The 27085-nt window shown below is 38.3% G+C and overlaps 1 protein-coding gene across 3 annotated transcripts in view; it reads right to left on the bottom strand.

The window, feature by feature from the left end:
- FAF1 (Fas associated factor 1) overlaps positions 1-27085 on the bottom strand; it is a 356005-nt gene that overhangs the window by 217541 nt on the left and 111379 nt on the right. For all 3 annotated transcript variants that reach the window (XM_054720584.1, XM_008139328.3, XM_054720583.1), the window contains exon 6: positions 21432-21523. In XM_054720584.1, the coding sequence (XP_054576559.1) occupies positions 21432-21523 (92 nt within the window). The remainder of the gene's footprint in view (positions 1-21431; positions 21524-27085) is intronic.

Genomic DNA, 27085 nt, shown 5'->3' with positions numbered 1-27085 from the left:
AAAGGAGTTCATTACCACCAAACCAGGATTACATGAAATGCTGAAGGGTATTCTTTAAGAAGAGGAAGAAGAAGAAAAAGGTAAAGATAAAAATTATGAACAACAAAAAGACATCAAATACATACCTACCAACGAGTGAGTCTAAAAATCAAGTGAATAAAAAGTCTGAAGAACAGAATGGACTGGTGAATATAATGGAATCAGGGACATAGAAAGGGAATGGACTGACAATTCTCAGGGGGAAGGGGGTCTGAGGGGTGTGGGAAGAGATTGGACAAAAGTCTTACAACTATGGATGAAGACAGTAGTGGGGGGTAAGGGCGTGGGGTGGGGAATCGGGTGGAGGGGAGCTATGGGGGGGGGGAGAGGAACATCTGTAATAATCTGAACAATAAAGATTTATTTTAAAAAATAAAAAATAAAACTGTAACAGTTCTAGGGAAAGCACTCACTGTATAAAATACAAATGTAAACAACTAGACTAGGAAAACAACAAATTCAGTCTTGGGCTTCAGGGCTGTTATGGACTGAATATTTGTGCCCCACCTCAAATTCATGCTAAAAGTGTAATCCCCGATTAGGGTTAGGGCCTTTGAAAGGTGCTTAAGTTTAGATAGATGGAATCATGAGGGTGGGGCCCACTATGATGGATTAGTGTCCTTATAAGAGAAAAGACTAGAGCTTGTTCTCACTGTCTGCCCAGTGGGAACACAGCCATCTGCAAATCAGGAAGAGGGCTCTCTCACTAGGAAGCAAATCTATGGGCACCTTGGTCTTGTACTTCTCAGTCTCCAGAATTGTGAAGAATAAATGTTGTTAAGCCACCCAGTCAATGGTATTTTGTTATAGCAGCCTGAATTGACTAATATAAGGTTTTTAAGGCTTCTGTATTCACAACACTCAAGTAAACAACTGCCATCAGTTCAGGACAGGTTTTGAAATGGCTGTCTGTCTGCAAACATCTGTATATACACATGCAAATTAAAAACCCCCTCATTAAAACCCTTGGTAGAAAATAATATGCTTTTGTTAAAACTCATGTAAATGGGGGCTGGTTGAGAATTGTACATTTATTGCATGTAAATTACATCTCCATAAAAAAATATAAACCAAAAAAAGGAAACAATCATATAACTACCATTTTACAATTAAATGGGTCCCATATTTGAACTTTAAAAAGGCAATACACTTTTAATTAATGTATTTGAAAACCATTAATTTGTTGCCATTGCAACTTAATAAGACCATATGTCCACTGATACAATATAGATTTTGTCAGTTAAATTAAACTTTTCAAATCAATGCTGTATATGTAGTTAAGATGAGTAAAATATTAAATCAATATAGAAATCCAAAATCTCCTGTTTCACTCCTGCTGTGTGTATACTATATTATTTTTCTTGCACTGGATATTTTAAACAAAAATATCAATGTAAAATAAGATGCTAATGTCCAATAGATTTTATTTTTTAAATATGACTTGATATTGAAGCAAAACAAATTAAGTTCTTTCAAATTACTGACTTTTTATTATAAAAATGTAAATAAACTTGGAATGTGCTATTGAATTTTTCACTAATACTTTACATTTATATAATTCCAAAAGGTATTATAGAATGCTCTCTTTTGTTTCATTGGGACTATTTTGTGATCTGTAATGATCCTTTCAGATACATCAAGATTTTACATTAAAAAGCATGACACAGAGCAATTTAAATTTCCATTCTAAACTTGGAGTCATGTCAACAAAAGACCAAATTTACTATAATTATGGATTATTTACACTAAAACAAAATAAGAAATCAATATGTAAATGTAATGTTTGTTGTAGCTAATGCAGCCAGCAATGACAGATTAGGTTCAAATAGCAATTAGTTTGAAAATCTGGCACATATGTAAATGAGCTCGGGACTTGATGTTTACATTTGACTGTATTTCATTCAGGATTTTTAAATCGTCTCAGGAACAGTATAGAAAATGTTAATCTTTCCACTATAAATACAACTTGAGCCCTCATCATAACTGAAACTAGGTTTTGCTACTGTCCAGCTAAACTAACATATGATACTAATAATTCTGAGGTGAAGATTACATCATTCTTAATTAACACTTTGCTACAGTTGTTAACATCCTTCCTCTAAGACACCATGTTATCATCACAAGTTCTGTAACAATCTTAAAATCACGTTTAACGAAGTAACTTTTAATTGCTTTCTTTGCTCGCAATTAAATATGTCCAGATAAACAAACATTAAGTTTCACATAATTCTTAATAACATTTTTCATGATAATTTCAAAGTTCAGGTGTCCTTATGTCTGTAATTACTGTTTATCAATACAGTGATATATTGGATTCAGCAAAATGTATTAACCAAACTATATAAGATTAATCAAAATGTGGTAATTAGTGGTGATAGTGATATATTGTGATTCATCAAGTAGTTTATAGCAAAACTGTCAAAACATAATTCTATCCATCCAGGCATAATACGAAGAAAGCCCAAAAAATTACATTTATAGATACATTGATTTTTGTTCCATGAATTACTGACCAAGTTTCTGAGTGCCCATTAAATCAACCATAGAGAATACCTGCAGTTCTTTTTCAAAGTGTGAGGTTAACAAGCTAATCTCAGTAGTCACTGACCTACCAATAGGCAGTAAACTATATAAATGGGTTTGCTACATCAATCCAATTAGATGTGTTGTGATCTCCATTAATGCTTTAATTGGGGACAAGTTTCTTCTTTCATCCAGAATACATAACTTTAGGGAAAGTAAAATGAGCCACTTTTCAGTAGCCACTGAAACACTTACCAACCCAATACTCTTAAATTTCACTTTTATAAAATCTAATAACACTCACTAGAATTAAATTTAAGTTGAACAGTATGCAAGCAAGAATGCACTTGGAACATTGGTTATATCAATTTATCCTTGAGAAATATGTAATAGACAAATCAATAAAATATAACATAAATTTATAAATAAATCAATTTATTCTTAAGTTACTTTAAGAATAATATATCTAATTATTATCAAATATTGTACTGATTACAACGTAAAGCATTTTCATAGATAAATATCCTTTGTGGGGGGAGAAAGTTGTTTTGCAGAGCATTTGGGGGGGGGAATTAGTTGATCCATTTAGAACATTTATTTGCATACTAGAGGCCCAGTGCACAAAATTTGTGCACGGGAGGGGGGGTCCCCTCAGCCAAGTCTGCACCCTCTCCAATTCGGGACCCCTTGGGGGATGTCCGACTGCAGTCAGACATCCCTCTCACAATCTGGGACCAGTGGCTCCTAACTGCTCACCTGCCTGCCTGCCTGATCGCCCCTAACTGCCCCCCCTGCCAGCCTGATCACCTCTAACTGCCTCTGCCTGCCAACCTGATCGCCCCTAACTGCCCTCCCCTGCCGGCCTGGTCGCCCCTCACTGCCCCCCACCCCCGCCCCGCTAGCCTGGTTGTCCCACGCAGCCTGCTGTTTGGTCACCCTCATTGCCCCCCCTGCTGGCCTGGTCGCCCCATGCAGCCTGCTGTTTGGTCATTACTGTGAGGGCATCATAAGCAATTTGTATATTACCCTTTTATTAGTATAGATACTTAGTTTTCAAAAAACTGTCATTTAAAGGCTACTTAAGGTCTCTCTGACACACTGCTAAAATCTCACAAATATCCTATATAATAAAAGCCTAATATGCTAAGTGTCTGGTCATCCATTCAACCAATCAAAGCGTAATATGCTAATGATATGCCAAGGCTGCTCAACCACTCACTATGGCATGCACTGACCATCAGGGGGCAGAGAGTTGATGGGTTGACCAGTCACTATGACATGCACTGACCACCAGAGGGCAGACGCTCCAACAGGTAGGTTAGCTTGCTGCTGGGGTCTGGCCCATCAGGACTGAGTGAGACGGGCCGGACACACCCTGGAGCCCTCCTGTGGTCCCTCCCTGGCTGACCAACCTCCCGCATCCCTCCCGGACCCTGTTCGTGAACTGGTGGGGTCCCTCAGCCTGACCTGCGCCCTCTTGCAATCCAGGACCCCTTGGGGGATGTCAGAGAGTCAGTTTCGGCCCGATCCTGCAGGCCAGGCTGAGGGACCCCACTGGTGCACGAATTCATGCACCGGGTCTCCAGTTAATCAATAAAAAGCCACCATGAAGAAGACAGTCAGAACAACCATTTCAAGTGACATTTCAGCAGGTTATTTGGAGGTTAAAACCTACTGCTTTTTTCTAGTTCAAAAATAAAAATACTTAGCCAAAGAAGTCCCCCACTGGAAGTTGTTCATCTCTTTCTGAATACGCTGCAATACTTCATCTATTCATTTAAAGGATTTATTGAGCATCTACTATAAGCCAGTAGGCACTGCTCATAGCTTACTTTACACATGAAATAGGTTGAAATGAGACATTATGTTGAAGACCATTATTGACTTTGACGTTTTGAGCATTGTTCAAATGCACTATGATGAGTTGTTTGGAGCTAAGAACCATATGAGAGCCAAGTTCTGACTCATCTATTAACTAGCTTTGTGATCTGGGAAAGAGAAACTACTGAGCACCTGTATTGTTGTACTGTGCCAGGTCCAATCCTCACATGTGCTATTTTATTTAACCATACTGCTCTTCTCCAAAAACCCTGTGAGGTAGAAATTATCATCCTGACCATTCTGGATGAAGAAACTAAGGCCTAATAGACTATTAGGAACCGTACCTCAGTTCTTCCACTCATAAAATGAGACTAGAGTAAATGATTGCTTTATCTCCTTCCAAAGAAGATATCCTACAGCTTTCCTCTCATTCTAACTCAGAGGTGTCGTGGACATGACTCTTCTTGCATTAAGGGAGTACACCAAACACAGAAAAAGCAGGATACAGACAAAAGAGAGAACGATATCACAAGGATTAACGTTTGTGCAGAGATTGTGAGGTGTTGGGGAAACAGAAGTAGGATGAAAGCTATTTGAAAGCATCCTCAGTTCTCATAACTGAATCCCACAACAGTTCCATGATACTTCTCAGTTATCCTTCTTCATTGGGGTCATAGAGACAGATGAGCATTTAGAATGTCCTCAGAATAGTGGGAGAGATGAAAAAGAGGGGGAAAAAAGGTACATAAGTTTGTATGAGTATTAATATACATACCATCCACCAGGTGGCACTTCTTAGCTAGAACCAAAACTAGGAGTACAGATGGATACTTAGTACCAAAGCAGCTGGATGGTTACAAAAAGCTGAGATAGAGGAGGAATACTTCAGTATTTCCCTTATTATACCATGCTTAATAAATGTAGTGAAGTGCATATCAACTGTAGAGAGTTAGAAGGGACCTCAAGGATCATGAAAAGAATGTTTTGTTTGCTTTTCTTCAAGCTTCTGCCTCTGCTCATAGGGGGAATACTATTTCTGCCCATGCTGCTTCTCCCTACCAAGGAAGTTTTTTAATGAAAACTCTTGTAGCATGTTTTCCCCATTCTAGAGTTGATTCTCTCAAAGAAAGAGAAAAGACTATTACAATTATCCACAAGGTCACATTATACTACACTAGAGGCCCAGTGCATGATTGAATCATGCACGTGTAGGGTGCCCTACACGCTTTCGCTTTCGATCACAGGGGAGCTGGGTGCCTGCCCGCTGGTGCACCAGGCGCCGGAGGCTTCTGAAAGGCCTGGTGCCTGAGCGGAAAGGCATCCAGCTCCCACGCTTTTGTGTTTGACCGCGGGGAGCTGGGTGCCTGAGTGGACAGGCACCCAGCTCCCACGCTTTCCTTTCGATCGCTGGTGCACCAGGCCTTTCAGAAGCCTCTGGCGTGGTGGAGGTTTCTGAAAGGCCTGCTGCCTGAGTGGACAGGCACCCAGCTCCCACGCTTTTGCTTTTGATCACGGGGAGCTGGGTCCCTGTCCGCTGGTGCAGGTCTATTGCATTAGTCCATCAGGCTCTGAAGATCCAGTCATAATTCTTTCCAGGTCCTAAGATTTAGATCTGGTGTGAAAAGTAAAGGACCCTACTTAGGACTCAAGTCTAAGTCATATGTTCCTTTGGATGCTAGTCTGATTTTAAAGCTGTTTTGTTTTCCACTATGGATACTCATTTTTGTGTGTATAAACCACTAATAAGAACTGTAGAGGAAACAAAGAATTTAGTGGCATCAGGGATGCCGAAGAATGTAGAAAAGCATCTTTACTTTCTAGTAGCATCTGAGATCCAGAGCAGAGAGGTGACCTGCCCTAAGTAATACAATGATTCTGTGGCAATTCCTTCCACAGCACCCACTGGAAAATATAATGCCCTACCCTTAATGCAAGGCTACGGTCACCTGCTTTCTACTAATGGTTTTCAAGGACAAAAAAGAGGCATATATTTTAACCCCAGTGGTTTACTCAACTATCACCGGAGTACCAATTAGCACCCTGAATTTACTCCTCCTATCACAAATAGCAACTAGTTCAAAGCCATAATTAAAAGCAACTTTGCAACTCAGAGGCCACCCAATAGTCTCTGATTGACTGTCTGACCAGAGCTCAACATTACCCCCATAGAAGTCATTAAAATATTAATTGGAATCATCCTCCCAGTATAAAAAAGGTTAAAGTTCAACAAAAAGGCTCAATTACTACTTGTAAAAGGGACGACTACACACAAGGCAAACTTTATTTTCTACCACCTTGCTATAAAAATTAAGAAAATCTATATAATTAAAGTAGAGCTGAACATTTTCATCACTTAGGAGAATGCAACCCAAGCGAAGTTGAAAAGACTGTCTTTTATTACCAAGCACTCCACTAAGTCCTTTTTTAGCAAGGTGGTCATTAGCAATACCAAATTTCAAAATATTAAACCTTCTCCAACTAGTATATTTATACATGACCTGAGGGCTTTGGCACTAGCTCTTTCCCTTGCCAAAATACTCTTCATTTGAATGACTCCTCAATCATTCATTTCTCAGCTTAAACAGTACATATCCAGAAAGGCCTTTCCAGACCTTAGAACCTAGAGTAGTCACCCAACTGCCACTCTATTTTGATTTTCTGCAAAGCACTTATTATCATCTGATTTTTTTTCTTGTTTATAATTCGTTGCCTGTCCTCCCACCATACACCCACCTCTATACATATTATATTTTCATCTCCATGAAAACAGGCACCTTGGCATTTTGTTCCTCATGATATCCCCAGCACCTAGAACAAGGACTTAACATATTGTATAGTGGTACTCAATCTGTATCTGGTAAATGAATGAATAACTGGCATCCTGTGTGAATAACATGATAAATGGACTCTCCATTTATCTGGAAAACATTTTATAATGAGTTTTAAAATTAGCAAAACAGCCAATGAAGGAATACAGATGCATGGACCAAAAATCACATTCCTCATTTAGTCATGAAATGTTTCATATTCATTACAACAAATGTTTGTTTATTAAGGGCCTCTTTCATAGATGACCTTTTCATGAGTTGAGGGAGATGCTCAATAAGAATACTCTTGCTCTTCAGGATCTGTTTCGAAAGAGCCATCTAATCTAATAATAGACAAATATGCAAATTGACCATACCTCCGACACACCCAGAAGCCACGTCCACAAGCCACACCCACCATCCAATCAGAGCGAGTATGCAAATTAACCCAAACCAAGATGGCTACAGCCACAGAGAGCAAGGTTTCCTAGGTAACAGAGGAAGCCAAGCTTTCCGCCTGCCCTGGCCAGGCCTAAGCCTCCACTCAAGCTACAAAGTTTCAATTATAGAAGGTAAACAAATTCAAACAAATGGCGGCAGAATGGAGCTTGAGAGAGCAGGCCAGGGTTGCCGCCAGCAACAGGGGTAGCAAAGCTTTCCGAACACCCTGGCCGGGCCCACCCGCTTAAGGCAACAAAGTTTCAATTATAACCCCAACACAAATGGATTCGGGCCTCGGAGGGAGCCCCAGGCTTGGCTCTGCTCCAGGCTACAAAGTTTCAGTTGTAGAAGGAAAATAAATTCCAGATACCAGGGACTCCGCTTGCATCCCAGGGGGCGTGGCCCACCTGCAAACCACCACAGGCCCCTCGCTCAGGCCGCCCCACACCCCAAGGGAATCCCCACCCTGATCAGGGACACCCTTCAGGGCAAACCAGCTGGCCCCCACCCCTGTACCAGGCCTCTATCCTATCTAATAAAAGAGAACTATGCAGATTGATCATCACTGCAACACACAATATAGCTGCCCCCATGTGGTCAAAGATCCTGCCCCCACGTGGACACAAGATGGCCACCACAAGATGGCCAGCAGGAGAGGGCAGTTGGGAGGCACCCGGCCTGCAAGGGAGGGCAGTTGAGAGGGACCAGGCCTTGCAAGGGAGGGCAGTTGAGAGGGATCAGGCCTGCAAGGAAGGGCAGTTGGAGGTGATCAACCCTGCAGGAGAGGGCAGTTAAGGGTGACCAGGCCGGCAGAGGAGGGAAGTTGGGGGCAAACAGGCTGGCATGGGAGTGATTAGGGGGTGATCAGGCTGGCAGGCAGATGCAGTTAGGGGCAATCAGGAAGGCAGGCAGGCAAGCAGTTGGGAGCCAGCAGTCCTGGATTATGAGAGGGATGTCCGACTGCCCGTTTAGGCCCGATCCCAGGGATCGGGCCTAAACGGGCAGTCGGACATCCTTTGAGGGGTCCGAGATTGGAGAGGGTACAGGCTGGGCTGAGGGACAACCCCCCTCCGTGCATGAATTTCGTGCACCGGGCCTCTAGTACATAAAATAATACTAGGGAAACTAAGACTAAAAGGAAAGGTGTTGCATGAGACCACAAAACCAGTGTAGGACTCAACAGTGTGTGACTATAAAACCACAGCTCCTTCCATTATCCATACTATGATGGGAAAAACCATAAGGAACCCTAGACAAAAAAAAAAGCTAAGCTCATTCCAAGGAGTGAAGATTGTCTAGCTCACTAATTTATGGGACACTTATAGGATCTTCTGGTCCCCAAATACCTAATCTCTGTTCTGTATGATGCCTGATATCCCACCATTAGAACTTTACTCTTTAGCTTTGGTCTATTGTAACAGGCAAAATCCTTAGGAATGTGTGTCACTTTACAGTACTCATTCCACAAATATTTCTAAGTATCTATTATGTTTTGGGTACTCTTTTAATTGCTGAGGATACAGCAGTAGACAAAAAACAGTCCCTGGTTTCTTGTAGCTTTACACTGTAATGAGGACGACAGAAAACAAATATGAATATGAATATATTACTAATATAATGTATTGTAGTGATAAAGCAAGATAAAGAGAGAGGATATGACAGGCGGACTGATTAGACAGGGGGATCAAGAAAAGCCTCTCTGAGGATGTGACATTTGAGTAGAGGCCTAAATAGAGTAAAGGAATGAGCCAAGTTGATAATTGGTGGAAGATCATTCTAGGCAGGGAAAGCACAAAGTGCAAATTCCCTGATGTGGAAGTAAGCTTAGAATGTTTAAAGAAGAGCAAGGAGGCCAGTGTGGCTGGCAAGCTATGAGCCAGAGGGAGAGTGATAGAAAGAAGAGAAAAAGTCAGGGACAAGATTACATAAGTCCTTTACAGGCTATAGTACTTACAGGCCATAACATTTATACCTAGGTTTATGTTTTCCTAATACAGTAAGTCCTCATTTAAAGTTGTTCTGTAAATTTAAATAAAACGACATAGAACAAAGACAATTTGCCCTAGGCTAATTGATATAAACATGAGTTAGGTTCCTATAGCATCTCAACAACTTTATAATAACACATTGAACAAAAAGATGGTTATTCGTGAACGTACTGTACAGACTAAAGTATTTGTAGCCTTCTTCAAACATGAACCTAAATGAAATCCCAATAACCACTGTCTCTCTTTATCAACTCACCACTGCCTCTAAGTAAGTTTCCCTACCTGCAAAAGGTGAGTAATATCTATTACTTAACATGAGGATTTAATAACATAAATCCTCATGATAAGTAATAAATAAAGGGCTTGGCAAAAAGCCTGTCTTCATAAATGGTAATTGTTATATCACTGTCACTTACCATATACTTATAACTTCACACTTCCTTAGCATCCTTATTCTTATAACTATTACTATCTTCTATTTCCATATTACCTATAATTTGCACTTTGTCATCAACTATTACTATTAACAGCTCGAAATCCAGAACCCAGAAATGTTCTCCATTTGCTCCAATCTTCTATTCTTCTACCTTTCCTACTGTCTCTAAATCTGCTAGATAACTTCACTTCAACACTTAATCCTGGACTCTATCTCCCTGCTATGAACTGAACTACATACTGCACAGAAGTTTTACATTGAAATCCCAAGTGTATTTTGAGACAGTTTTTAGTAGAAAATAAAAGTAAAATGAGGACAGAGGGGTGGGACCTCTGTCTTTATGATAAGATGAGAGGCCCTGTGAGAAAGGAAGGGAGCTCTCACCAGAAATCAAACCTTGCTGGACTTTCCATACTCAAGAATTGTGAAAAATACATGTCTGTATTTTAAGCTGCCCAGTCTATGGTATTTTTTAATAGCAGTTCAAGTTGACATTCTTCATACCCTTTTTGGCCACCAGTGCTTTTTCAGTTTTACTTTTTAAAAATTTTCCTACTTGCTATCTCTTTCTCCTCAAACTTCTAATCATTCTTAACCCTCATAGTAAAGCTTTCTAAAAATGAGAGTAACTCTAATTGCTCATTTCTCACTTACCCTTTAAAATTTACTACATACTTATTCCCATCCTCTCTTTGTGCCAAAAATTATCTCAATAAAGTCATTAATTACTTACATGCCAAACTCAATGGTTTTTAAAATAATCATCTTCCTATTTGGAACACACAAAGCAGTTTTTGCACCTTATACATCTGAGAGAAAAAACACCAGGTAGTAGTACAGACTTCTCAGGAGTGTATAAGTTGTAGACATGACTTTAAATTACATATGGGACACACACCAGTGAAAAGTTCCATTGACAACTAGGACATATCTATAATAATAAAACCGTAATATGCTAATTAGACCAGATGACCTTCTGGAGGAAGCCAGGGCTGCAAGGGAAGCCTGGGTCCTGGGTGCCTGCTGGCAGTCGGAGAGAAGCCCAGGTCCCGGGTGCCAGAGGGAAGCCAGTGTCGGCAGCCAGGGGAAAGAAGGTCTACTCTTGCACGAATTTCATGCATCAGGCCTCTAGTGCATTTATAAATAGAGATTTGTGAGTGACCTTACACGTTTGGAAATTGAAGCATTGACACTAGATGTCAGGGAGAAGGTACAGTAACAGGGACTACTACAAACAGAACTTTCAAGAACACCAACCTTTCGAGCAGATGAAGAAAAGAGGATCTTACTGAGAAATCAACCTGAGTGGCAGACAGATCATAATAAAAAAATGAGTGATATCTAAGGAAAATTTCTGTAAAGAGATGAATTAAGAAAAAGCCTAATGCCTTTAATGAATAGGTTATAAGCCCCTTGAGGACAGAACTTGTTTTTATCTAGTAGGTAATCAATAATCTTTGATGGACTGAATCTTTCCTAAAATAATATGAAACATGCATAATTAAGTTTTTTTCCCTTTCTAATTTTACTATGATTTATAGTAAAATTTAAAGCTGTACCATAGGGGTATTACTTCACCTTTCAATTAATTTGTGAAATCTGATTTATTAAAAATATTTTAAATGCTTTTCAGATGTTATAAAGATTATGATTTAAGAATTTGCTCTTCAATTCTCAGAAAACTTGAAATTCTGTGTCTGAAAACATAATTTACTTTAAAATAATTGTAAATATAATTCAATTATAGGGTGTTCATAATTTTGTGGCTCTTGGCTTTTTTGTTTTCCAGAAAGATGTAAATTTAAAATAAGACTCAATTACCAGGCACCCCCTAGTGGCAGTAAAATCAAGTTTAAAAAATTTTATAGTACATGGTTTAAGATACAGTTCTCTATATCTGTAGTTCTCACCAAACCTTGAGAATAAAATGATTTGTCAGTAAACAGTTTAAAAGCCAGTTATTTATATCTACATTTTACTAAATGATGAATAATGTACTATAACTAAAAGTGAATTAACATACTGAAATTTCATAAATATTCTTAAAATAATTAAAATAAGTGAAATAATGTAAATGCCTTTCAAGTAGTATATAATGATAAATTACAAGATTTTAAAAAATCACATTCTAAAGATGAGCCTCCAAAAAAGTAGGCATCTTTGGAATAAAGCTTTGTATATTTCTGTCAATAATTTGAAAGGTATAGAAGAGGGACAGTCAGATGGACACTTCAGAGTCAGTATTTACTGTTGACTTTGAACAATCTACAAAACTCTTTGTTTAAACACTTCAATTTCCTCATCTATAAAATAGAAGTATCATAATCAACCTGCACCCTTGCAGGGTTGTTATAAAAATCAAGTAAGAGTTAAATAAAAAAGATTACTATTGGTATTTATTAACATAGATAAGTCATTTTAATTATTTTTCTTTGTAATTTCTGCTTTCGCATTTAATGCACCACTCCTGTTTACTAAATTTTTACAACCACCCTGACAACTAAAAACAATGCTTCCCATTTTATAAACAAAACCAAAAAAGCCCTTAGCCAAGCTGGGGCTACAATCCAAAATTCTCATTATACAGTGATGTCTTTTGTCTGGAGAAATAAGTTATAATCATATTACTTTACTAATTTTGTTATAATAAATTTTAAGAGTGACACTATAATACCAATGCCATCTAGTCTGTTTAGAGAAACTGATATTTTATAAAGAAAGAATCTAATGTTTGCCATTGCACTGGAATTGGAATGCTAGAATATAACAGCAAGACTTCACCATAGTTCTGCATTGCAATTGATGGACAGTTTATTATCCAACTTCCCTCCATGTTCCAACATCCACTGACTCATCTCAGAGAAATAAAACAATAAAACCAATTAAACATCAAACTAAACACCTAAATAAAATATACAGGTTTTTAAAAAAATCCCAAATCTGGCCCTGCCCAAGTGGCTCAGTTTGTTGGAGTGTAGTTCCATATACCGAAAGGCTGCAGGTTCGATTCCCAGTTGCTAACATGATGGGCTATATATATATAAAACTCAATAGGGTACATATCTAGGTGGGGCATATATGGGAGACAACCAACTGATGTTTCACTCTCACATCATTTCTTTCTCTTTCTTTTTTTCTCTCTCTTCCCCTCCCACCTGCTCTAAAATAAGAAATAAAAAACAAAACAAAAAAAATATATCCTTGGGTGAGGTATTTTATTTTAATCTCAAATCTGATATTAAAAAATGGATGGGATAATACGTGCATAAACTTTCCTGTTTTCCTTTACCAATTTCAGAGCTCTTCCATTCATTTGTCTATTCTCAAATATAACACTAAAAATCAGATTTACCTTTTATTTTCTCCTTTTTAGATTATAAATTAGGTTATAAATTATAAGTTAGTTTTCTATTAATTCACCAATTATAACAAAAATATCAAATTAAGTCATAAAGTTTATCACACAGCAATTTTATCTGTCTACCATATTTGATAACATGATGGGCTGTATATATAACTCAATCGGAAATTGTTTTTGGACTTCACTATATAGTAAAGATGTCAAAAAGTATTTTTATTTGGTAAAACACAAATTTAAATTAAAAATTAAAAGTAATTATTATTAGCCTTTAAGATTCTGCATAAATTTTGTTTTTTTTAATTGTCTCCTCTGAAATCAGAATTTAAGATACATCACACACACACAAAAATAATCTCTAGTTTTATAGAAAGCTATATTAACACACTGAAATAAATACACCTTGGCTTTTTAGTTATATTTTAATTAAATATTCATTAATATAACTTTTTCATTAGCAGGAAATGCTACATGCCCTTCCTCCCACCACCTGGCTACCTGGGTTTTTATGTCTTTTGTTCCACTTTGAACTTTTCTTTCTTATTATTCCAATGCAGGAAACAACATCATTATAACTTAGTAAAAATCTATCAAGTCAACTAGAAAAAGACTACTTCAGTGCTATGTGAAGAATCATTTTCCAATAAACATTGCATTTCAGAAGCATTATAGGTTCCTGCTTGCCTAGGGATTGAGCGATTGGCAATCAAACTAAGGTCAGCCAAAAGGCAATGAAGAACACTTCCATTAGTCCAGGAAGACTTTTTGATAAATCCACTAAACCACACTACTGGGAAGTAATAGATAACAATCAATAATATCTCCAATCTGCTTATAATTATGTGGATTACATATTGAATGACAGTGATTAATTACATTGTTAACTAACCTAGAAAACAATGAAGAACATAACTACAACTCTTTATCTTAATCTCATCTGGTGTTTATATAGACATTACTATTAATAGCAGAACTACAAATACTGTTTGGCTATTTGTAATAGTATGCAAATTCAACTTCCCACTAGTATATCATTGAACATACAGGATAAGGAGTAACCCAAGAAATCTTTTAAATTCTTAACCTAAAACAAACTATTAACAGACTACCAAATACAATTACATTAGATTTGATTTTTTGCAGTTGAGTAATTTCTATTTGGTCTTTTTCCCCATAAAGAGCTCCTAAAACCCTTGGAATTTTCTAAATGATAAGAGTGATAAAGGTGAAAGGAGCAAGGAGTTTTTTTGTTATTCATAACTAGAGGCCCAATGCACGAAGATTTGTGCAAGAATGGGCCTTCCTTCCCCTGGCTGTTGGCACCGCCTTCGCTCCAGCCCGGAGCCGCCTTTCTGCCTTCCCACGCTGCCCAGAGGCCCAGAGCAGCTGGGGTGGTGCGAAACACCCCTGGCCACTTGGCGCCTGTGTATGCAAATTAACCCTCCATCTTTGTTGGGTTAATTTGCATACTCACTGCTGACTGGCTGGTGGGCATCACGAAGGTATGGTCAATTAGCATGTTACTCTTTTATTAGGTAGGTAATTCATTTTCATCCACACCTGAGTTTGTTAATAAGGTGACTTTTAGAAAACCCTTTAGAATGGGGGTTAATAGGGGAACCAACCTTGTGATAAGATGCTATCTGTATCCCCCTCTTCCCCACCTATGAGGAGAGAAGAGGGGCAAGAGGTTGAGTTAATCACGAATAGCCATGGTTCAGTCAATCATGCCTATGTAATAAAGCCTCCATAGAAAACCCCAGCTGAATGATTTGGTAGAGCTTGCTATGTATTTCTTCATCTGGCTGTTCATTTAAATCCTTTAAAATATGCTTTTTTTTGCCCAGCCAGTGTGGGTCAGTGGTTGAGTGTTGACCCATGAACCAGGAGGTCACAGATTTAAATTCCCGATAAGAGCACATGCTCAGTTTGCGGGCTCAGCCCTCAGTAGGGGGTGTGCAGGAGGAAGCCGATCAATGATTCTCCCTCATCATTGATGTTTCTCTCTTCCTCTCTCTCCCTTCCTCTTTCTGAAATCAATACACACACACACACACACATACACACACATGCTTTTAATAAATCAATAATAGTAACTAGAGAACATTTCCGAGTTTGGCGAGCTGTTCTAGCAAATTATCATACCCAAAAAGGAGGTTATGTAAACCTCCAATTATAGCCAGTTGGTCAAAAACACAGGTGACAACCTAGACTTGCAATTGCTGGCTGATGTGGGGGCCAGCCTTGTGGGACTGAGCGGGTGTTGAATAATTGCCTGTTGTGTGAAACAAACAAAATAAATTTTGTGGCCAGAAGTGTTCTATGAGCAGTGCAGTAGAGAAAAACAAAAATGTTTTCCTTCCACTACATAAATAATAAAGATTTTTGATAGATGGTGGTAAAAGTTTGACAATACTCAAAGTTTAGGGATACATGTCTCTCTACCACACAACATCGTCAAGTTGTATTAAAAAAGAAAATGTGTAAATATTATAAAGATCTAAAACAACTTAAACATAGTTCTGGAATGAGATTGTACTCACAAAAATTATGACTCTAATACTAGCATAATAACTCACTTTAGATAAGTTTGCTTCATCCGGCATAATAATATAATATATAATTAAACATTACAATAATTTTCTCACTTTATAATGTACTCAGTTTCACTGTGAAAACTGAAGAAAGAATGAGATCCTCTATTCCAAATAGAGAGAAAATCTTAATAAAAATTTTTTATCAAAGAGAAGTACAGACCAATATCCTTGATGAACATACATGCAGAAATTTACAACAAAATATTATCAAAATGGATTCAACAATACATTAAAAGGACTATACAGCATGACCAAGTGGGATTTATCCCAAGGATGTAAGGATGACTCAACATCTATAAATCAATCAAGAGGATACATCACATTAACAAAATAAAGAATAAAAACCATATGATCACCTCAATAGATGCAAAAAAAAGCACTTGACAAAATTCAAGATCCTTTTATTATAAAACATCTCAACAAAGTATAAAAGAAACATATCTCAACATAATAAACGCTCTATATGGCAAACCCATACCTAATATAGTCAATGGTGAATAGCTAAAAGTTTTTCCTCTAATATCAGAAACAAGACAAGGTTGCCCACTATCACCACTTGTACTCAAAACAGTTTTGAAAGTCCTGGCCACAGCAGACAAAATGACAAAAAAGAAATAAAAGGCATACAAACTGGAAAAGAAGAAGTAACACTCTCATTATCTGTAGATGATGTGATACTATATAGAGAAAACCCTAAAGACTCTACCAAAAAACTAGTCAAACTAATAAATGAATTCAATAAAGTTTCAGAACACAGATACCTATTGCATTTCTATACAACAATAACAATCAGAAGAAAAAATTAAGAAAACTATCTCCTTTATAACCATAAAATACCTAAGAATAAATTTAACCAAAGAGGTGAAAGATCAGTACTCTGAAAACTATAAGACACTGAAGAAAGAAACTGAAGAAATACAAATAAATAAAAGGATATACCTTGCTCATAGATTGGAAGGATTAATATTGTTAAAATGTCCTTACTACCTAAACAAATATATACCAATATCCCTGTTAATATGCCAATGGCATTCTTCTCAGATTAGAACAACTAATCCTAAAATTTATATGGAACCACAAAAGACCCCAACAGCCAAAAACATTTTGAAAAAGAACAAAGTGGGAGATATTAAACTCTCTGATATAAAACTATACTACAAAGCTAGAATAATTAAAATGGAATCATACTGGTATAAAAACAGATACATAGATCAATGAAATAGAATAGAAAGCCCCAAAATAAATCCTTGCTTAAATGGTCAAATAATCTAAAACAAAGGTGGCAATGATATACAATTAAAGATCGTCTCTTTAATAAGTAGTGTTGGAAAACCAGAACAAACACATGAAAAAAAAATGAAATTGGGCCACTTTCTTACACCATATTAAAAAAACAAACATAAAAACTCAAAATAGATTAAAGACTTAAATGTAAGACCTGAAATCATAAAACTCCTTGAAGAAAACATAGCTAGTAATCTCTTTGACATCCCTCTTAGCAATATCTTTTTGGATATGTCTCCTTAGGCAGGAGTAACAAAAGAAAAAAATAAACAAACGGGAACTGTAGCAAACTAAAAAAGTTTTGCACAGCAAAGGAAAGCATCAACAAAATAAAAAGCCAGCCTACTGAAGGGGAGAAAATATTTGCAAATCATATATCTGATAAGGGGTTAATATCCAAAAGACATAAGGAACTCATACAACTAAACATCAAAAAAATAAACAATCTAATTTAAAAAATAGGCAGAGAATATGAATAGACATTTCCCTAAAAAGGACATACAGACAACTTATAGACATATTAAAAGATGCTCAACATCACTAATCATCAAGGCAATATAAAGTAAAACCACAGCAAGATATTTCATACCAGTCAGAATGGCTATCCTACCTTATAATAGAGAAACATGCAAATTGACCGCACCTCCGCTATGCCCGTGATTGGGCCTGGGAGAGGCTGGGGGCGGGACTCCGGGTGGCCTATCCAGCCATTGAGAAGACCAAGATGGCGGCGCCCAATCCTCTCAGTTCATGGGTTCCCAGGCAGCGATCGCCCCCCGGGGGGGCGTGTCCGGCCGAGCCCGTCACTCCCGGAGGTCCCGGTGGCGATCGCCACCCGGGGGGGCGTGTCCGGGCCGAGCCCGGCACTCACGGAGGTCCAGATGCGGCGATCGCCACCCGGGGTTGCGTGTCCGGGCCGAGCCAGGTGCTCCCGGGGGATCCGGGGCGATCGCCACCCTGGGGGTGGCGTGGCAGGACTCGCCCAGCCCCTCCCAGGGTCCCTGGGAACATTGCAGGCATGTGGTTGCTGAGACCCAGACCAGGCCTCTGGCCACAGATTCATAGCTTTGCGGAGACCTAGGGCAGGGATCTGCCTCATCTGCAGAGAGACAGAGGTTCTGCAGTGCCCCCAAGATGTGGGTAGGCCCAGCCAGGGATCAAGGGGCATGGAAGGACTCCTGGCAGAGGGGCAAGGACCCTCACCCCTGAGGCGGGGGTTGAGGGGTGGAACCACCTCAGTGAAGGGGTGCTGCACTGCAGGGTACTGGACTGACTGACGTGATTCAGAGAAGCTCCCAGTGCTAATGGGCCTCGCTCAGGCAGCCTTCACACTTCAGAGGCAGTGACTACTGCTCCTGCCTTCACCCAAAAGCAAGCTCGCTACACCCTGCCCCATAGCAGAGCATGCCTAGGCAGTGAGTGGGAAGCCTTCCACCTGCTTCGGAGAAGGGGGGGCAGTAAAGAATGGGGGGAGAGGAAAGAATGTGGAGCATCCGCAATGAAGAGGTGCTTGAGAAAGAGGCTCGGAAGCCTGACTAGAAGGTTTGTTCTGTTTGCTGGGCCGCTGCCCCTTAGGAAGCGCAAAGAGCATGGCTCTGAGGGCTTCCTGTGTGCTCTGAGGGCTTCCTGAGTCAAGTTCCACAGCCAACTGGAATTGGCCTCAGTTTCCTGGTCTATAAAATGGATGAAGCGTGTCCCAGTGCCTTCACTGAGCTTTGATGGCCAATTGAGATACTGTATAAAGAAAATGAGGGAAGAAGTGAGAAAGAAAAGGACGGACATAAAAACACAAAAGAAAGATTGAAAGGAACCTGTAAACCCATTGTCACTTAAATAGGGAATATAGTCAGTAGTGTTGTAATGATGGTATGATGCCAGGTGGGTACTAGAAATATCGGGGAACACTTTGTAAAGTATATGATTGTCTAACCACTATTCTGTAACTAATATAAAACCTGAAACCAATACAAAATAATGTTGAATGTAAAGAAATGAAAATTGGAGTGAAATTTTTATAAATTTCAAAGTTTAAATAAAAGCTATAAAGGAAGGAAGGGGAGAATAAAAAGTGTTTTTCATTTTGCCACTTCATTAAAAAGACAGTTGTCTTTATGTGGTGCTTTTATACTTTTCTAAGTCATTATCTCATTTTAATTTCCGGGCAACTTAAAGACAAGATAAGTATTCCCTCCACTATTCAAAGAAAGGAAATCTTGGTGTCTGGTCCTAATGATTCAATCGTCAAGCCCTTATTGTAAAGCAGGGTTAGTAAAATTTTCTGTGCAGGGTCATATCTATACTAATAAAAGCCTTGGGGGTGATCAGGCCAGCAGGGGAGGGTATTTGGGGGCAATCAGGCCCGCAGAGGAGCAGTTAGGGGTCAATCAGGCCAGCAAGGAAGCAGTTAGGGGGCAATCAGGCACGTAGGTGAGCAGTTAGGAGCCAGCAGTCCCAGATTGTGAGAAGGATGTCCAACTGCAGAATCAGGCCCGATTCCACAGGAATCAGGCCTAAACCTGCAGTTGGACATTCCCCGAGTGGTCCCATATTAGAGAGGGTGCAAGCTGGGCTGAGGGACACCCTCCCCAGTGCACGAATTTCGTGCACCGGGCCTCTAGTCATTAATAAATCCACAAATAACAAATGCTGACAAGGATGTGGAAAAAAGGGAAGCGTCATACATTGGGTGGGATTATAAATCACTGTGGTATGCAATGGGTTTGTATGCATGCATATAAGCATAACCAATAGACACAGACACTGGGGGGGTTGAGGGGATAAAGGGTGGGAGTGGAAGGGGGAAGGTCAATGGGAGAAAAAGGAGACATATGTAATACTATATGTAATACTATATGTAATACTTCAAACAATAAAATTACTGCAGTATGAAAAACGGTCTGGAGATTCCTGTTTAAAATTTAATTTAAAATATTAAAAATAGAGCCCGGCCAGCATGGCTCAGTTGAAGCAGGAGGTCATGGTTCAATTCCTGGTCAGGGCATGTGCCTGGGTTGTGGGCTCGATCCCCAGTGTGAGGTGTGCAGGAGGCAGCCAATCAATGATTCTCTCTCATCATTGATGTTTCTATCTCTTTCTCCCTTTCCCTTCCTCTCTGAAATCAATAAAAATATATTTTTAAAAAACAAAAAACAGTTGCTATACTATCCAGCAATTCCATTTCTGGGTATTTATTCAAAGAAAACAAAAATACTAATTTGAAAAGGTACACGCATCCCTATTCATTCCAGCATTACTAGTACTAGCCAAGACATGGAAGCACCCTAGGTCGATAGATGAATGGATATAGATTTGGTATATATGTATTATTCAGCAATAAAAAAAGAATGAAATCTTACCATTTGTGACAACATAGATGGACCAAGAGGATGTTATGCTAAGTGAGATTAGTCATACAGAGAAAGACAAATACTGTATGACTTCACTTATATGTGGACTCTACAAAAACAAAACAAATGAATAAACAAAACAAGACAGAAACAGACCCATAGATATAGAGAACAAGATGACGGTTGCCAAAGGGAAGAAGACTGGGGTGGTGGTGGTGGGGGGGGTGGAGGGGAGGGTGGTGGATGGAAGATGGAAATCTAAAAAATTAACTCTATATCTGATCTTTTCACATAGTTTTTGTTAAGTAAGTAAACATATAATCATCTAGCCTAAGTTGCCTTCCAGAGTACAGTAATTCTGGGAGAAAATAATATCAGCAATATAAAAAAAATATATCAGTGTTTTTTAAGCTGCACTCTGCAGAGCCCAATGAATTTTCTTCAAAGGTATGCCTTCTTTAGCTATGGGATAGGCTGGAATTCCATTTACTTATTCTCTTCCCTCTAACTTTAGTTCTTCCCCCCACCCCTTCAAACAGATAAATAACATTTTTTACTATTTTTTGCATAATGAAGTTTTGCTAAAGATTTTCTTTGGAAAAAAGGTGCCACCACTAAAATCAAATTAACTAAACAATATAATTTAAAATTTTATATAGTTAATAACTGTTAGTAGGTTAATGTTTTAATAAGATTTTGATTTGATTTTGATATTTATATATAGCTTAAAGCAATGTTATTAACAATCAAACTTTTCATTTCAGATTAACAAAAAAAGTAAACACCTTACCTAGCATGACTAGATGATGAAGGTGGTGGTAAGTCTGGTGTAAGAACATAGAGACTGTTGTTTTTTGGCAAATGTAGCGATTTTAAGACCGTCTGAAAAAGGAAAAAGCAAAAATGCCTGTTAATTGTGCAGTGTTAATTTTTTTCCTATAGTTCTTGAAAAACTGTCAATATTGTAGTTTGACTTTTCTTCTTTTGACAATATCCTAATAGGATAATGCAGAACTACTGAACCCAAATAACCTTGTTTCTCCCATGCATATCATAAATTAGCATGAATATGAATGTTAAAATAAGATACAAATTATTTAGCACATGAAGTGATATAAATAGATAAGAACACAGTTAAGACTCATTGATGTCTTCATTGAAGAAGTATATCCTTGCAACTAATATGCATTTCATTCCAGGATCTTTATAGCAAAGATTAGCAGTGTAGGTTTTCAGAGATGATTAGGCCTAGAAAAGATGAGAAAAAATCAACCTGAGGAGCTGCAGCCTGAGAGGTGAAGTGACTTGGATGAAGTCCTTTATTAAGTGTTATTTATGTCACTTAGGTCACTTAACTCTTACTTCAGAGAATTTTGGTTAAAGCACTCTGTCTGAAGTGAATAAATTGCTCTTGGGCTACATCTCACCTACTATCTTGATAATCATACAAAATTTCACTAAATTTCTTTGCCATAAAACTGCATATCTTTCAAACTCACGGCTTGATGACAAATACCTGCTAATGTACTTCAAACATTTTTGACAGCAATACAATTAAGAAACACATTTTACATCTTTACATCATAACCCAGGACATACATATTTATTCAACAGATATTACTGAGTTGCCTACTCTGTGCCACACCTATTCTAAATACTGAGAATATAGCAGTGGATAGAACAGTCTAAAACCCCTGATCTTATAGAGTTTGCACTTTAGTACAGGGGCAGTGAACCTTTTTTTCTGCCAAGGGCCATTTGGATATTTATAACATCATTTGCAGGCCATACAAAATTCTCAACTTAAAAATTAGCCTGCTATATTTGGTCAAACATTTAATTAACTCACCCCCTAATGCATTGGCAGGGCCAGACAAAATGATTTTGTGGCCCTTATATGGCCCATAGGCCAGACATTCCCCACTCCTGCTTTAGTAGGAATAAATAAAATAATAACATATAATTGAGTATTAGAAAGTGATCTCTTTTTTTCTGTTAAACACAAAGTAGGGAAGGAGGGGTGAAGAATATGGGGATGGGGAGTTATGTAACTTTGAACTGAGTGATCAGAGTCATTCTCATCTGAGTAAAGACTTGAAGGTATTGAGGAAACCATGAGAATATAGAGAAAAATACTTCAGGCAAAGGCAACAGCTGGGCAAAATGCTTGTAAAGAACAAGTAGTCCAATTGTAACTGAAGCCAAATGAGCACTGGTAGGAGACAGGTCAGAGAAGTAACAGACCTAGTAGGAACAGGAAATGTGTTGAGCCATTTAGGCTCATGTAAGGGCTCTGACTTTTACTCTGAATAAGATGGGAAGCTATTGAAGTGATATGATTGAATCATGTTTAAAAAGGATCACTTTGCCAAAGCTGGTGTGGCTCAGTGGATAGAGTGTCAGCCACAGACAGAAGAGTCTCAGATTCAATTCCATTCATGGGCATGTAATTTGGTTGCAGGCTCAATCCCTGGCCCTGGTAGAAGTGCGTGCATGAGGCAAATAATCAATATGTCATATTGATGTTTCTCTCTCTGTGTCTTTCCCCCCTCCCTTCCACTCGCTCTAAAAATCAATGGAAAAATACTCTCGGGTAAGGATTAACTAAAAATAAAAAGGATCACTTTGTCAGCTATGTTGAAAAGTAGATGGAAAAGATATTGATAGAGGAGGGCAGAAGCACAGAGGAGGCTATCCTATATAATAAAACCCTAATATGCAAATCGACCGGTCACTATGACGCTCAATGCAGAAGCTGCCCCCTGGTGGTCAGTGTGCTCCCACAGGGGAAGCGCTGCTGAGCCTGGCTCACTGCGGGCAGGCGCAGCAGCAGTGGCGGGAGCCTCTCTAGCCTCTGTGGCAGGCGGACATCCCTGAGGGGTCCCAGCCAGACTGTGAGAAGGCACAGGCTAGGCTAAGGGACCCCCTCTCCCCAGTGCACAAATGTCATGTACTGGGCCTCTAGTACTAAGATAAGGCTGATGATGGCTTATGCCAGTGTGATGTAGTAGAAATGACACAAGATAGTTGGATTCTGAATATATTTTGCAGATAGCACCAAAAGGATTTCCTGACAAACTGGAGATGGGTTATGACAGAAAGGAATCAATAATGAACTAAAAGATATTAGAATGATATATTGAAAGAAAAAAAGTTGTCATCAATTGAAATGGGGAAGACTGCATCAGAGGACTTCCCTTTAGGGCATGGAGGTTTAAAATTTGTATTAGACATTCAAGTGGAGAAGATAAGTAAGCAGCTGAATATATCAACCTGGAATTCAGGGAATATGTCTGGAATGGAGATATAAATTAGAGATATCAAACTGATAGTGCATATGGATGATACTTAAAAGCTATGAAATTGGATAAGATCACCACTGAATTTAGTAGTGTGATCACTGGTGATACTGACAAGAGCACTAGCAGCTATCTGCTTAGACTGGGCTCAAGAGAAATGAGAAAAAAGAAATTAGAAACAACAAATATAGACAACTCTTTGGGGGAAGTTTTGTTATCAAGGAGACTAGAGAAATAAAGTGATTTCTGAAAGGAGAGATGGGATCAAGAGAAAAATAGAAGCAATAACATCATGTTTGAATATTTGTGGAGGAAAATATTGATAATGCAGGAAAGACAGGGAAGAGTGAAGTCCTTGAATAGGCCAGAAGGGATACAGAATGTTATCCAAAGCAAATATGGAGATTTGATCTTAAGAGATTGAACAGGCCATGTAGAGCAGTAATTTTCAAGTGGTGTAGTGCAAGAATTTTTAAAACATGCAATACCTGACTTAATTAGTCAGGGGCACTGACATCTTAGATTACCAAATAAGAAAATGACAACAGCCTGGCTTGTGTGGCTCAGTGGTTGAGTGTCAGCCCATGATCCAGGAGGTCATGGTTCGATTCCCGGTTAGGGCATATGCCCAGATTGCGGGCTCGATTCCCAGTGTGAGGCATGCAGGAGGCAGCAGATCAATGATTCTCATCATTGATGTTTCTATTTCTCTCTCCCTCTTCCTTCCTCTCTGAAATCAATAAATAAATATATATATATGTATATATATATATATGTGTGTGTGTGTGTGTGTATGTGTGTGTATGTATGTATGTGTGTGTGTGTGTGTATATATATTTTTAAATGACAATAGCCAACACAACAATAGCCATCCAGTGTGAATATCCTGTCTTGAACCATAAATATGTAGGTCATATAATAGAGTTACATCTTATTAGTCATGTCCACATAATATGGTTGTGTCTGATTGGTGCATTCTTGGTACCAGAAATCCTTATATACAAGTATAGGCACCTGATTCTTTAAAAAGTCACTTTGGAGCAAAAAAAGGTAGGTAATTACTATTATTATTTATTTCTGTAAATCAAAATTATACCTTATTTTTGTTAGACCGGCCAAAAATATTTTTTGTGTGTGTGCTGCAGAATTTTGGTAATTAGTTTATATGTTCCATAAGATGAAAAAAGTTGAAAATCACTGAAAAAAGTAAGTAAACAAACACCAAGTTGGGAGCTTGTGAAAATTCTCTTGAGATTGCCTTTATTTTCTATTTCACAAAATAGAAAGTGAGAATGGGAGAGTGGGAATGGGAGAAAGGTGTTTTAAAGGTCTGGGGAGAGGATAAATATAAAATAGCCATTTAGGAGAATATACTATGACTGCCTAGCAGCATTAAGGGGCCCTCTGAAGATCATAGTCATAAATTTAAAGATACATCAATCAGAATGATGATTATCTCCAGTCACATTTATTTATGAGACACAGAACAGAAAATGTTGGATTTGTCCAAGATAAGGATTTTTGTCAAGCAAGATCCTTGAAGCAAGAACTTATAAGCAAGTGATTGTAAGACTGACCATGGGATTTAACCCACTGTAAAAAAGGAGGAGAGGGCATGAAAAATATAATGATCATGTAAACATAGTAAAAACAATGAATTGGAAATATGAATGAGGTTGAAGGATTGTTGGTGTTAGGATACTAAAGGAAGTGAGCTAGGGACATAAGAGAGAGTGAGAAGGAAATGGAAGCTTGAAATTAAGATTTGAGAATTGTTGTAATTAAATGATAAGCCCATGGAAAGATATGGCTGATATAGGATAAATAAAAAGATCTTTATAGAAAAGAAGTTCAAGTAACTAGGAAATCAAGGTGTTGGAAGAATCATTTACAAAGATATTTAAATTACTAAGAATTAGGACAGAGAGCAAGTATAAGCCAGAAATTAAAATTCAACAGAAAATTAGGGAGATGGTCTCAACAAGTAGGTGATATAATTTTTTGACATGAAATTCAAAGCTGAAACTTTTTAAAGAGGAAGTATTAATAAAGGTATGAAAGTGGAAATGAGGAAAATGAGGACATATAGTAGTTCCCCCTTATCCAAGGGGGATAGGTTCCAAAACCCCCAGTGGATGTCTAAAACTGCAGATAGTACTGAACCCTAAATGTACAATGTTTTTTCCTATACATACATACGTATAAATTGTTTATTTCTGGAATTTTCCGTTAATATCTTTGGACCATGGCTCACTCTGGGTAATTGAAATTACAGAAAGCAAAACCACTAATAAGGAGGGACTACTATATATTTTACCAGTTAATCCAGTGGTATAATTTATACATAAGAAAAGCATTTAACACTGAGAATGCTACAGAGAAACAGTGTCCTAAGGACTATAGACTTTAGTCAGAGAAAGATGGAGAAGGGAAAGTTTAGAAAAGAGGTTGACAATGAGGAATTTCGCTAATCATGAGTTAGTTCCACCGGCCATAGCACACAGGTCTTAGGCATTTAATAGGACAAAGAATAGAGAGACATGGGCTGTGCAGAGACTAGAGATCTGAGTGAGGGGTGACACGGGATCTTAAGTCTCCTTGCAGTAGTAACTGGCATAACCAGTGGGAAAAGGCATAATGAAATTGGTCCTGGTTGAATCAAAACAAATCATAACCTCAAGGCTGAACGTGTTGGAAAGCAAGATAGAGTTGATGTCTAGGAATTCCTCTTAACCTTGCAGATGGAAGTAGAGAAACCTTGGGAAAGCTGATCTTAGCCAGGCATAGAACATAAGGAACTCATTCTTGACCTCTCCACAAGAGGGCCCTTCTTACTAAGTGCACAGACCTACTCCAAAGGCATTGGGATTTACTCTTGACTCATAATAATTATGTGTTAAACAAAAAGAAATAATCTTATTATTTGCAATACACTCTAACAACTTCTATTCTTTTTTCCCCCAGTCTGGCTATAAACCACTCAATTAACTTTACATCCCACCATGGACTGAAAAAAAAAAACACTGCCTTAAGTTCTGATCTTTATGTCAAATATGTGTGAGTCCTTTTGAAACTGATCTGTTATTGCTAATAGTTAACATGCAAACAAACAAAAAACATACATATAAACATAGGAAAGTTATTT

This window comes from Eptesicus fuscus, chromosome 9, assembly GCF_027574615.1.
Source record: "Eptesicus fuscus isolate TK198812 chromosome 9, DD_ASM_mEF_20220401, whole genome shotgun sequence".
NCBI lineage: Eukaryota > Metazoa > Chordata > Mammalia > Chiroptera > Vespertilionidae > Eptesicus > Eptesicus fuscus.
The sequence above is the reverse complement of the archived record's forward strand: the minus strand, read 5'-3'. Positions and strand labels throughout refer to the sequence as shown.